General features: G+C 44.7%; 1 protein-coding gene across 10 annotated transcripts in view; it reads right to left on the bottom strand.

The window, feature by feature from the left end:
- The window catches only part of AKAP9 (A-kinase anchoring protein 9), a 969,300-nt gene that overhangs the window by 210,298 nt on the left and 746,578 nt on the right, over positions 1-12,424 (bottom strand). For all 10 annotated transcript variants that reach the window (XM_069211620.1, XM_069211621.1, XM_069211624.1 and 7 more), the window contains one exon: positions 7,281-7,433. In XM_069211620.1, the coding sequence (XP_069067721.1) occupies positions 7,281-7,433 (153 nt within the window). The remainder of the gene's footprint in view (positions 1-7,280; positions 7,434-12,424) is intronic.

Below are 12,424 nucleotides of genomic sequence, written 5' to 3'. Positions count from 1 at the left end.
GAAACCTTATTTAAATTGTTTCCTTTCCATGTAAATTGTAAGCCATTCCTCCTCCTCTGCCTTTCCAATCTGAACTTTAAGATTCCACGTATCTGGTGGCAAGTTTCTCTGCCACTCCTAGTTTCTTTGCATTCTGATAAATACATTTTTGCATCTCCCTTACAACTGCAGGACTACAAGGCCAAGAATGCAGCCGCTAAATGGTACTGCATGGCATACTTCGTTCCTGGAACAGAACTTGTGAACATTTCTATTGGTGGTGTTCGGGTGAAAGGTAAATATTTGCACTAGTCTTTCCACTGAACTCCCCCACAGCAACATTAACTACCCTCAGAGAACCACAGGAATTCGGGCTAGCATGCCGCTAATTAAAATGAAATCGACTCTCCCCAATCAATATGTTTTTTATTTTAGCCACAGATTTGCAGCAAAAAATGTAAAAAAAAATGTTTTCGGCCCTCAGCAGGGTCCCGGTGGTACCCCACCACAAGGGTTAGGATATTCCTGCCCCTGTCTGTTTTTTTGGCACCTGGGCTGAGGCCAGAGTCCCAAGACGGCTGTCAACACTTCCTGGTTTACTTGTTGGCAGCCACTCATATCACCATGAGATCAGCTGGAGGATCTGTATTTATGTGTGTGTGTGTATATATCTGTGTGTGTGTGTGTATATATATATATATATATATATATATATATATATATATATATATATATATATATATATATATGGAAAATGTCACTTACCTAGAGTACATCTGTCTGCAGATTCACATGCTTTGCACATCCCGCCATCTAGTGTTGGGCTCGGAGTGTTACAAGTTGTTTTTCTTCGAAGAAGTCTTTTCGAGTCACGAGATCGAGGGACTCCTCCCCTTTCGGATCCATTGTGCATGGGCGTCGACTCCATCTCAGATTGTTTTCCCCGCAGAGGGTGAGGTAGGAGTTGTGTATTATAGTAATAGTGCCCATGCAATGGAGTAAATATGTATGTACATAATGTGGTTTAAAGTGATATATTTACAAATTTACAAATGTTCAAGATCAACTTCGAAACGGCTACAGGCTCCCGGGGAGGCGGGTGGGCGCATGTGAATCTGCAGCGTCTCATGCCACGAACAGATGTACACTGGGTAAGTGACATTTTCCGTTCAATTGCATGTGTAGCTGCAGATACACATGCTTTGCACAGACTAGTAAGCAGTTATCTCCCCAAAAGCAGTGGCTCAGCCTGTAGGAGTTGAAGTTGTTTGAAATACAGTTCGTAGTACTGCTTGTCCTACTGTGGCTTGTTGTGTTGTTAACACATCCACGCAGTAACGTTTGGTAAACGTATGAGGCGTAGACCATGTGGCTGCCTTACATATTTCAGTCATTGGAATGTTTCCTAGAAAGGCCATAGTAGCACCTTTCTTCCTAGTTGAATGTGCCTTTGGTGTTATAGGCAGTTCTCTTTTTGCTTTGAGATAACAGGTTTGAATACATTTAACTATCCATCTGGCAATGCCTTGTTTGGATATTGGATTCCCTGTATGAGGTTTTTGAAAAGCAACGAACAGTTGTTTTGTTTTCCGTATTTGTTTTGTTCTATCAATGTAGTACATTAAAGCTCTTTTGATGTCTAATGTATGTAGTGCTCTTTCCGCTACAGAATCTGGTTCTGGAAAGAACACTGGTAGTTCTACAGTTTGATTTAAGTGAAACAGTGATATGACTTTTGGTAAGAACTTTGGATTAGTTTGTAAAACTACTTAATGCTTGTGTATTTGAATACATGGTTCTTGTATGGTAAATGCCTGTATTTCACTTACTCTTCTTAGAGATGTGATGGCAATGAGAAACGCAACTTTCCACGTTAAATATTGTATCTCACATGAGTGCATGGGTTCAAACGGTGGACCCATGAGCCGTGTTAAGACAATGTTGAGGTTCCACGAAGGAACTGGTGGTGTTCTTGGTGGTATAATCCTTTTTAGGCCCTCCATAAAAGCCTTTATGACTGGGATCCTAAAGAGTGAAGTCGAATGCGTAATTTGCAGATAAGCTGAAATTGCGGTGAGATGTATTTTAATGGATGAAAAAGCTAGCTTTGACTTTTGTAAGTGCAGTAAGTAGCTTACGATGTCTTTTGCAGATGCGTGTAAGGGTTGAATTTGATTATTATGGCAGTAATAAACAAATCGTTTCCATTTATTTGCATAGCAATGTCTTGTTGTAGGTTTTCTAGCTTGTTTTATGACCTCCATACATTCATGTGAAAGGTCTAGATGTCCGAATTCTAAGATTTCAGGAGCCAAATTGCTAGATTCAGTGATGCTGGATTTGGGTGTCTGATCTGTTGTTTGTGTTGAGTTAACAGATTTGGTCTGTTTGGCAGTTTGACATGAGGCACTACTGAAAGGTCTAGTAGTGTTGTGTACCAGGGTTGTCTTGCCCAAGCTGGTGCTATTAGTATGAGTTTGAGTTTGTTTTGACTCAATTTGTTTACTAGATATGGAAGGAGTGGGAGAGGGGGAAAAGCGTATGCAAATATCCCTGACCAACTCATCCATAACGCATTGCCCCGAGACTGATCCTGTGGGTACCTGGATGCGAAGTTTTGGCATTTTGCGTTTTCTTTTGTTGCAAATAGATCTATTTGTGGTGTTCCCCATCTTTGGAAGTAAGTGTTTGGTATTTGGGGTTGAATCTCCCATTCGTGGATCTGTTGGTGATCCCGAGAGAGATTGTCTGCTAACTGGTTCTGAATTCCTGGAATGAACTGCGCTATTAGGCGAATGTGGTTGTGAATCGCCCAATGCCAAATTTTCTGTGCTAGGAGACACAACTGTGTTGAGTGTGTTCCTCCCTGTTTGTTCAGATAATACATCGTTGTCCTGTTGTCTGTTTTGACAAGAATTTGTTTGTGTGTTATTATCGGTTGAAAAGCTTTCAACGCGAGAAATACTGCCAGTAATTCTAAGTGATTTATGTGAAACTGTCTCTGTTGAGGGTCCCATTGTCCTTGTATGCTGTGTTGGTTGAGGTGTGCTCCCCACCTTATCATGGAGGCATCCGTTGTTATTACGTATTGAGGCACTGGGTCTTAGAAAGGCCGCCCTTTGTTTAAATTTATATTGTTCCACCATTGAAGCGAGGTGTTTGTTTGGCGGTCTATCAACACTAGATCTTGAAGTTGACCCTGTGCCTGTGACCATTGTGATGCTAGGCATTGTTGTAAGGGCTGCATGTGCAATCTTGCGTTTGGGACAATGGCTATGCATGAGGACATCATGCCTAGTAGTTTCATCACTATTTTGACCTGTACCTTTTGTTTTGGGTGCATGGCCTGTATTACATTGTGAAATGCTTGTACCCTTTGTGGACTTGGAGTGGCAATCCCTTTTGTTGTGTTGATTGTTGCTCCTAAGTATTGTTGTACTTGACACAGCTGAAGTTGTGACTTGTTGTAGTTGAATGAGAAACCTAGTTTGTGAAGGGTTTCTATGACATACTTTGTGTGTTGTGAGCACCGTTCCTGCGTGTTGGTTTTTATTAACCAATCGTCTAGGTACGGGAACACATGTATTTGCTGTCTTCTGATATGAGCAGCCACTACTGCCAGGCATTTTGTAAAAACTGTTGGCGCAGTTGTTATCCCGAATGGCAACACTTTGAATTGGTAATGTACCCCTTGGAATACAAACCTTAAGTACTTTCTGTGTGAAGGATGTATCGGTATATGGAAGGATGCATCCTTTAGGTATAATGTTGTCATGTAATCTTGTTGTTTGAGCAATGGGATTACGTCCTGCAGTGTCACCATGGGAAAGTGATCTGACTTGATGTAGATATTTAATGTTCTGAGATCTAATATAGGTCTTAGAGTTTTGTCTTTTTTGGGTATGAGAAAGTACAGTGAGTAGACTCCTCTTCCCCTCTGATGAATTGGTACTAACTCTATTGCATCTTTTTGCAACAACGCCTGAACTTCTAGCTGTAGAAGATCTATGTGTTGTTTTGACATGTTGTGTGTTTTCGGTGGGACATTTGGAGGGAATTCTAGAAATTCTATGCAATAACCACGCTGAATAATGGCTAGGACCCACGTGTCTGTTATTTCCTCCCAGTTTTTGTAGAACTTGGTTAGTCTCCCCCCCACTGGTGTTGTGTGTTGGGGATTTGTGACATGTAAGTCACTGTTTGTTTTGTGGAGTTTTGGGACTTTGGAACTTCCCTCTACTCTTTAGGAATTGTCCCCCTCTATATTGTCCCCGAAAAGTTCCCCGCTGGTATTGGCTCTGATAAGTGGGCCTTGTTTGTGAGGTTGTGGGTTCAGTGCTTTGTCCTCGAAACCCCCCTCGAAATTGTGATCTTCGAAATGTGCCTCTGCCCTGTGGGGAGTAGAGTGCGCCCATGGCTTTGGCCGTATCAGTATCTTTTTTAAGTTTCTCGATAGCAGTGTCCACCTCCGGCCCAAACAACTGCTGTCCGTTAAATGGCATATTCAGCACGGCTTGTTGTATTTCCTGCTTGAATCCAGATGTACGCAGCCATGCATGTCTCCTTATTGTTACTGCTGTATTGACAGTCCTAGCAGCTGTGTCTGCTGCATCCATTGCTGACCGTATCTGATTGTTCGAGATACACTGTCCTTCCTCTACCACTTGTTGCGCTCTTTTTTTAAACTCCTTGGGCAAATGTTCTATAAAATGTTGCATTTCGTCCCAATGAGCCCTGTCATATCTCGCCAACAAGGCTTGTGAATTGGCAATGCGCCATTGGTTGGCTGCTTGTGCCGCCACTCTTTTCCTAGCCGCATCGAACTTACGACTCTCCTTGTCTGGAGGTGGTGCATCTCCTGAGGTGTGAGTTTGCCCTCTTGCGTGCTGCACCTACTACCACAGAGTCTGGTGTTAACTGTTGTGTGATGTACACAGGGTCTGTTGGTGGCGGTTTATATTTTTTCTCCACCCTTGGAGTTATTGCCCTTCCTTTGACAGGCTCTTCAAACACTTGTTTGGAGTGTTTTAGCATTCCAGGTAGCATGGGGAGGCTCTGGTACTGGCTATGTGTGGATGACAGTGTGTTAAATAGAAAGTCGTCTTCAATTGGCTCTGTATGTAGGATAACATTATGAAACGCCGCTGCCCTTGACACCACCTGTGTGTAGGCGGTAGAGTCCTCAGGTGGTGACGGTCTGGCTGGATAACAGTCGGGACTGTTATCTGACACTGGCGCATCATAAAGATCCCACGCGTCTGGATCATCCTGACTCATCCCTGTATGAGTTGGGGATTGCATCATTGGTGGAGTGGCTACCGGTGATGGCTGTGGAGAGCGTTGTGGAGATGGTGGCGGGGTTACTTGTTTAGCCACCTTTGCCTGTGGCTGCTTATCTTTGTCTTGGAAGGCAAGTTTTCGTTTCATCCGAATAGGAGGGAGAGTACTGATCTTCCCTGTTTCTTTTTGGATGTGGAGCCTTCTTTGTGTGTAACCTGGCTCCATTGACTCTAGTTCCTGTCCAAATCTATGTGTTTTCATTTGTGAGGACAGGCCTTGTTCCTGTGTGTAGGAACTTGTTTTCGGTTCCGAGGCCGGATGTTTCGGTACCGAAACTTTTTCGGCTCCGACGCCACTTTTTTGCTCTTCAGCGTCATGATCTCTCGGTGCCGACTTGCCTCGGTGCCGCTCTCTCGGTGCCGAGATTGCTCTGACCCAGTGTCTCGGGGTCATGTCTGCTCTTTGCCGGTATCTCGACCGGAGTCGGATGACTTCGACACATGCATGCCCTTTTTCGGTGCCGATGCTCGGTCACCTATTTTTCGGGTTAAGCCATGGCCTGCTGGCGGTGGCGTCCCCTGGGCTTTTATGGTCTTTGTGTGAGTTTTGTGTATCGACGTCTTACTCATGGTTTTCAGCGTCTGTTCAGGTTCGACCTCTTCCGAGTCTGAATCCTCGATGGAGAAGGCCTCCTCTTCTTCTTCCATCTGTTTTTGTCCTGTCGGCACTGACGCCATCTGTAGTCTTCTTGCTCTTCGGTCCCTTAAAGTCTTTCTGGACCGAAATGCTCGACAGGCCTCACAAGTATTCTCCTTGTGTTCTGGAGACAGGCATAAATTATAGACCAGATGCTGATCTGTATAAGGATCCATCTTGTGACATTCGGGGCAGAAGCGGAATGGGGTCCGTTCCATTAGCCTTGAAGACGCACGTGGTCGGGCCGACCAGGCCCCGCCGGGGAATCGAAAACCCCGAAGGGGCACCGGAGCTCTTCCAAATTCGGTGTCGATCTGTTGTAACTAACCCGATACCGAACGCAAACAATACCGTCAAATTTTCAGAGATTTTCACTAACTTTCCGAACCGAAGCGCGGAAAGAAAACAATCTAAGATGGAGTCGACGCCCATGCGCAATGGAGCCGAAAGGGGAGGAGTCCCTCGATCTCGTGACTAGAAAAGACTTCTTCGAAGAAAAACAACTTGTAACACTCCGAGCCCAACACTAGATGGCGGGGTGTGCAAAGCATGTGTATCTGCAGCTACACATGCCATCGAACATATATATATATATATATATATATATATATATATTGGTGCTTTTCCTTTAATATCTCCATAACTACTGAATAAATTTACACCAAGTAACAAAAAGCACTCTTTCTGGACCAAGCTCTAGCATAAAGCAAAATGCGGTGTAATGCCGTCCAGGGTTTGGGCTGTAGTCCTGTTTAAAATACCTATGAGAAACTGCATGGGGAAAACGTGTTTTGGGACCCCCGCCCACTCTTTTCTCGGCCATCGCTTGATGAATCACCATGAAAATATCAAGACAGACAACTGAAGTCGGTAGCAAACTGGTTTTGACAATTTAGTGAAGATTTGTTAAACAGCTCCAAAGTTATTAGCAAAACAAAGAACGTGTTTCTTATGGAAACTAGGTCCTAGCTATAACCTCCTACTGCCAGTAGTTTATATAGACTTACTTGAGTAAATTTCTAATGTCACTGCACTTTTGGGATAATTTCATTTAGTGTTTTGTTTAGTATATCCTAGGTAAAGGCTTGTACAAGAATTAAAATGGCAAATGTCTATTTTTTGATCCACTCCCTGGGACTTCACAAAAGTTGCCACACTGAACTCCAAAAGACTTTTATTGTGATTTTTCATGCACATTTGTCAAACGTTATTAAGAAGACAAAAATACCATTCCAGTGGAAAGTCTGATGTAACCTTAACAACATATGCATACACGCACACTCACTGCCCTTTTTAAAAAAAATGTTGCGTTTACTACATCTTACCATCAACTCTTCTTCCAACTTTTCTGTCTTTTCTCTGAAACTATTGAGTTCTTCTTTGACAGCTGCTGCCTCTACCTTTATCTTCTCCATTTCAAACTGTAACTGAATAGCAGATGTACTTTGATCTGTACCATGTTTTTCTTCTGCCGATCCCTGAAAGTGATCATAACATGTAAATTAACCATGAATATAAACACAGTGCAAAACCACTGGTTCCAGCTCGTAAGTTCATGCCTCAGCAAAACTAGGATGCCACACAATACTTGATGCAGACTGAGTGCTTACTGGGTTACATTCTGATGTTTATCCTTAAGACGACTGGATGATGACACTAAACATCAGAACTGGCTCAAATCATGTTTAACATACAGAGGGAATCTGATTTGTGTTTTATGAAATAATTATCTGCAGACTGTTTTTTAAAGATTGACATCAAAGGTGGTCAAGCAAGTAAATACAACAACCAGTTTCGAAGAGAAACTGACATGAACATTCTTGCATACTAGTAGTATCCATTGCACAAAATCACCTTAACTCTCAGCAAGCGCAGATGTACTCCTACAATCTGCTGGTATTTCTAATCGACAACTGGAACTGGACACTCCCTTAGATGTACTTTCTGGAAATGTAAAAGTTTTGCGTATTTTCAGATGTGTTACACTGAACCCTATGCCTAGAAATAACGCAGGTTTCATCACACCCTACACTTTGGTGTTTGCAGTTTCTCATTCAAAGGGAAGGCAAACTAATACAATTGGGGGAGTCATTTTAAACCCGCTTTGTATTGGGCCAGACTGCATTTGCAATTCAGAAACTGCAACAAGATTTGTCTTACAATTTTGTAAATTGAGATGACAATAGAAAGGAGGCCCTCAGTATGGACTAAAAATGTTTCACACTGATGCACTTGGTCGTGATCAATGACTGGGTGGGGGGCGGGTGGTCAGACCCGGCGTATCGGCTGGAACTCCGGTCGCTGGGCTACCCGCGGATCTTCGATATCCTGTACGGGGGCCCGATCTCGCGGGACATCCCAGACGTGACCAAAGTGACTTTACTGGGTTGGCGGGTGGCCCAGAGACTGTCGGGGTGGTGGGGACGCCTTACCCAGCAGACCCCGCTGTGGCATGGGAGGCACCTAAGGGAGGTGGCGAACCTGGAGGGCTTTCAGAAGTGGGATAATATAGGCATCTCTACTCTGGGTGATGTATGGAAGGGGTCACATATGCGATCATTCGAAGACCTCCAAAAACTCTTCTCCTTAAACAAGACACAATTTCATAGATATCTCAAGCTCCGCCACGCCCTACTAGTACACGTACAAGCTGGGGACAACATACCCGAACATAGCCCCATGGAGGCGAAGGTACTGATGGGGAATCTGGGTAGGGGAGGTGTTTCCCAGATATACCGTGCTTTGATCGCCAATACCACCTGCCCCCTAGAGGGGCCCCGCCAGAGATGGGAGGGATGGGTGGGCCCCATGGATGAGATGGACTGGAGTGAAGCACTGATGGCCCCCCGTACCCTGACAATGGCCACCCGCCTCCGGTTAATTCAGACCTTTTACCTCCATACAGCCTACCTCACACCAGCCAAACTACACCAGGCAGGCCTCCAGTCCTCAGCGGAGTGTCCGCGATGCATGAACCCCGCAGCTGATTTTTTTCACATGGTATGGACATGTCCAACTATAACGATCTACTGGGGTGCGATCGTACAAGAGATCTCAGGAGTCCTACAGGAAAACATAGAAAGGGAACCACTACCTCTCTTATTGGGGATTATGGGAGACACTGGGCTAAGAAGATCAGATCGAGCATTCCTTGGGATAGCATGCCTGGTAGCTAAGAGGGACATAATGGCGGACTGGAAAGCCAGATGCGCCCCAACACTTACTAAATGGAGACAGGGGTTGGATTGGTGCGCACACCGGGAAAAACTGGTATACGAGGCCAGAGGATGTCCAAATAAATATGATAGGGTATGGGGGAAGTGGGAGGCCGCAGCAACCACTTAGGCGATGTGTGACTCTTATTTACATTGCGGTGCCTGGGAACCAGGACTTGAGACCGACTACTGTTAGGCGCCATGCTGGCACCTTGTTAATAAGTGTATGTTTCTTTAACCTTTTTTCTTCTGCAAAATCAATAAAATATCTTTATAAAAAAAAAATGTTTCACACTGCTGGGGGATATCTACTCATTTTACACTTGCACTGCTCAAATTAGCAAGAAGGCGCTTTCGGCATGTATCTAAACAAGTTACTTACCTGTAACTTCAGCTCTCCACTATTGGTATCTTTAATAGAAAACCCATGCTAATATCGTTCCTGCCGTTAGGCTAGGAACCTTTGGTAACCAACGTTACCAAAGCAGACTTCATTACACTCAATAACACTGAAAAAGGTGATAGAACACACAAATCAAACCACATCTTTGATTGACCCAAATTTAAGTCAATCAGATAACAGCACACTACCCTTCCACTGACAGCGGCTTTCACCAGCAAGATTTTTCCACTTGTGACAGTGTAAGAAACCGAGAGAAGAGCCTCAGGAAAGTGGAATGTTGCATGTGACTAAGAAACATACCAATCTGGAGAACCAAAGTTACAGATAAATTGTTTGTTCTTCAGAATTGGATTGTTCATAGATTCACATACCATAATCAAGATTAGCAAAGTATAACTAAAAACAATGAGCGAGGTCGAAACAAGGCTCACTTTAAGAGAACAAGTTCCAGAGCGCTGCTCGTTCTGTTTTGAATTCCACATCGATGCAGTAATGTTTGAAAATGCATGTGTCGTCCTCTATAACACTACTGTACAATTGTTTTTTAGAGATACTCCAACAAAGAGAGCTGCTTTGACTGCCATACGCCATGTTAAGTGCAACATATCATCACTAGTGAGTGGTCTGTTCTTGGATTTGTGGGCCAGAGTAAAACGCGAAACAATGTGTCTGGGAGAGTATGTTTTGTTATTGGATTTCCCTTATTTAAAAATCCATATGCTATAAAACTTTGATCAGTATGATGAGGATCTTTTGGCTTTTGCAGGTAAAATTTAAGACATCTTTATTGATTATCATGAAATGATCTAGGCACTTTCCCAATGAACTTGGGATTTGCTGCCAGAGAAACACTGAACCTAATTTTGAGTTTCACAGACATCCATCCCCTTTATTACTAGTGCATTATATGCTATTGCACTAGTAATAAAGGTGGAGATGACATCCATCACGTTAATGACGGAGTGCCCATCCATCAAACTCTAAATCATGCTCACTGTAGGAAGCTGGCCTGGTGGACACTGGTGGTGTTTACACCTTATACCAGATCAGGCAACCTCTTATTGGTTAGTAACAAGGTCTAGGGAGCCTGGGCTCTCTAGAGGTAGCTGTGGATGAGCAGCCAAGCTTAACTAGGGGGACTGTAAAGCACTTGCAATACCACACTAGTCACACAGCAACCTATCACACATGAAAGGAACAGCACAGTGTTACAAAAATAAAGGTACTTTATTATTTTAACACTGAACTAGATTACATAGACAGTCCTACAACTGGAGGTAAGTACACACTATATATATATACACACACACACAATCAGTATTAGCAATTAGCATATGGGAACAACAAGAATGGCAATAAATAGTAGAAAATAGCTAGGGCTCTAGGGGAGGGCAAAACTATATACTAAAATAGTGGAACGCGAAGTTAGGTCCCACACCCAAGAATGTGGAGTAGTTAGTAGGGAGCTGGGAGAACTCAGGACCCCAAGAGGGAACTACTTAAATGACCCCTAGCGACCAGGACAGCAGAGGTAAGTTACCTAGTTTTCCCATAAGCTAACAGGGGGACTTAGAAAAGGAACTTTGCAAGAACGGGACCAGACAAGAGAAGCCTAAAGGTGGATGCTGGAAGAAGTGGGCCTGCAGAAGAAGGGGACAGAGTCCAGTCCACAATGGAGGGTCCAGACGGGGCAGGAGCCACTGCCCACCTTTTTGTGGGTGAAGATCTGTGTTGACGAAGGAGGATTAAGACTAGCTGCGGAGTCCAGGAGTTGCTGAGGAGTCTCCGGAGTCATGCAAAAGATGTCCCACACCAGTTGTCGCATTGCAGAGAGGTCAGGAAGACCACCAACAAGCCTGGGCAAATGCAAACCAGGGCAGAAGAGGATTTGCAGAACTGACGAGGACCAGCAAGGCTGGGGACTCGACTCTTGGAGGGGAGCCCGGGCTGACCCTCAGCAGTTGGGAGAGCCAGAAGAAGCAGTCAGAGCCCACAGAGGCAACCTACTGGAAGCAGGCACAGTAAGTTGCATGAGGCCCAGTCAGCACACCTGGAAATGAGTCCCATTTCGTGGAGCAGCAAAAGAGAGACTGTCCTTGTAATGATAAAGTGCTGGAGGCCGAGGCTACTTGGAGCATGAAGATCTCGCGGAGTTGGAGTCAACAAGCCTTAGTTACTGCAAGAGTCGCGGTGCACAGGGATTCCGTCGTACAAGGAGAGGCAAGCGGTCACCGTCTCCCAAGCTAGACAGAAGGCAGAGAGGACCAAGAGGACCACTCAGAACCACCAACTGTTATGCAGGATCCACGAAGTTCCAGAGGAAAGCAGATCCATGCAGGCGGATGTCGTTGCCTTAGGTGCCTGCAGATGAAGGGGAGTGACTCCTTCACTCCAAGGGAGATTCCTTCTTGCTTCTTGGTGCAGCTGAAGTCTTACCGACCCCAGAGGATGCACAGCCATGGAAATGTTGCAGTTGATAGAAGGAGCCGGGGAAACAATGTTGCAAGGTGAGGTCATCTTGGGAGTTGCAGTCTTGTTCGGTTCCTGAAGTGTCCAGTTGTGGTTCTGATGGCCAGGAGCAGAAGAGGTCGATGTACAGGAGTCCTGGTGGAGTCTTGCGTACCGAATCTTGGGACCACCCACAAGGGAGTCCCAAAAAAAATCCTAAACGGGGGTTTGGTCACTTTGCACGGTGACTACCTACCAGAGGGGGTCACTGACGTCACCTGCCTGGCCTTGGTCACTCAGATGCTCCCAGGGCCTCTGCACTTCCTGTTTCCAAGTTTGAAGAATTGAGTGACCACCTGGATGAGCTCTGGGCACCACACCTGGGGTGGTGATGGACAGGAGA

Source organism: Pleurodeles waltl, chromosome 10, assembly GCF_031143425.1.
Source record: "Pleurodeles waltl isolate 20211129_DDA chromosome 10, aPleWal1.hap1.20221129, whole genome shotgun sequence".
NCBI lineage: Eukaryota > Metazoa > Chordata > Amphibia > Caudata > Salamandridae > Pleurodeles > Pleurodeles waltl.
Note: the sequence above shows the minus strand (reverse complement) of the source record. Positions and strands in the feature narration are given on the sequence as shown.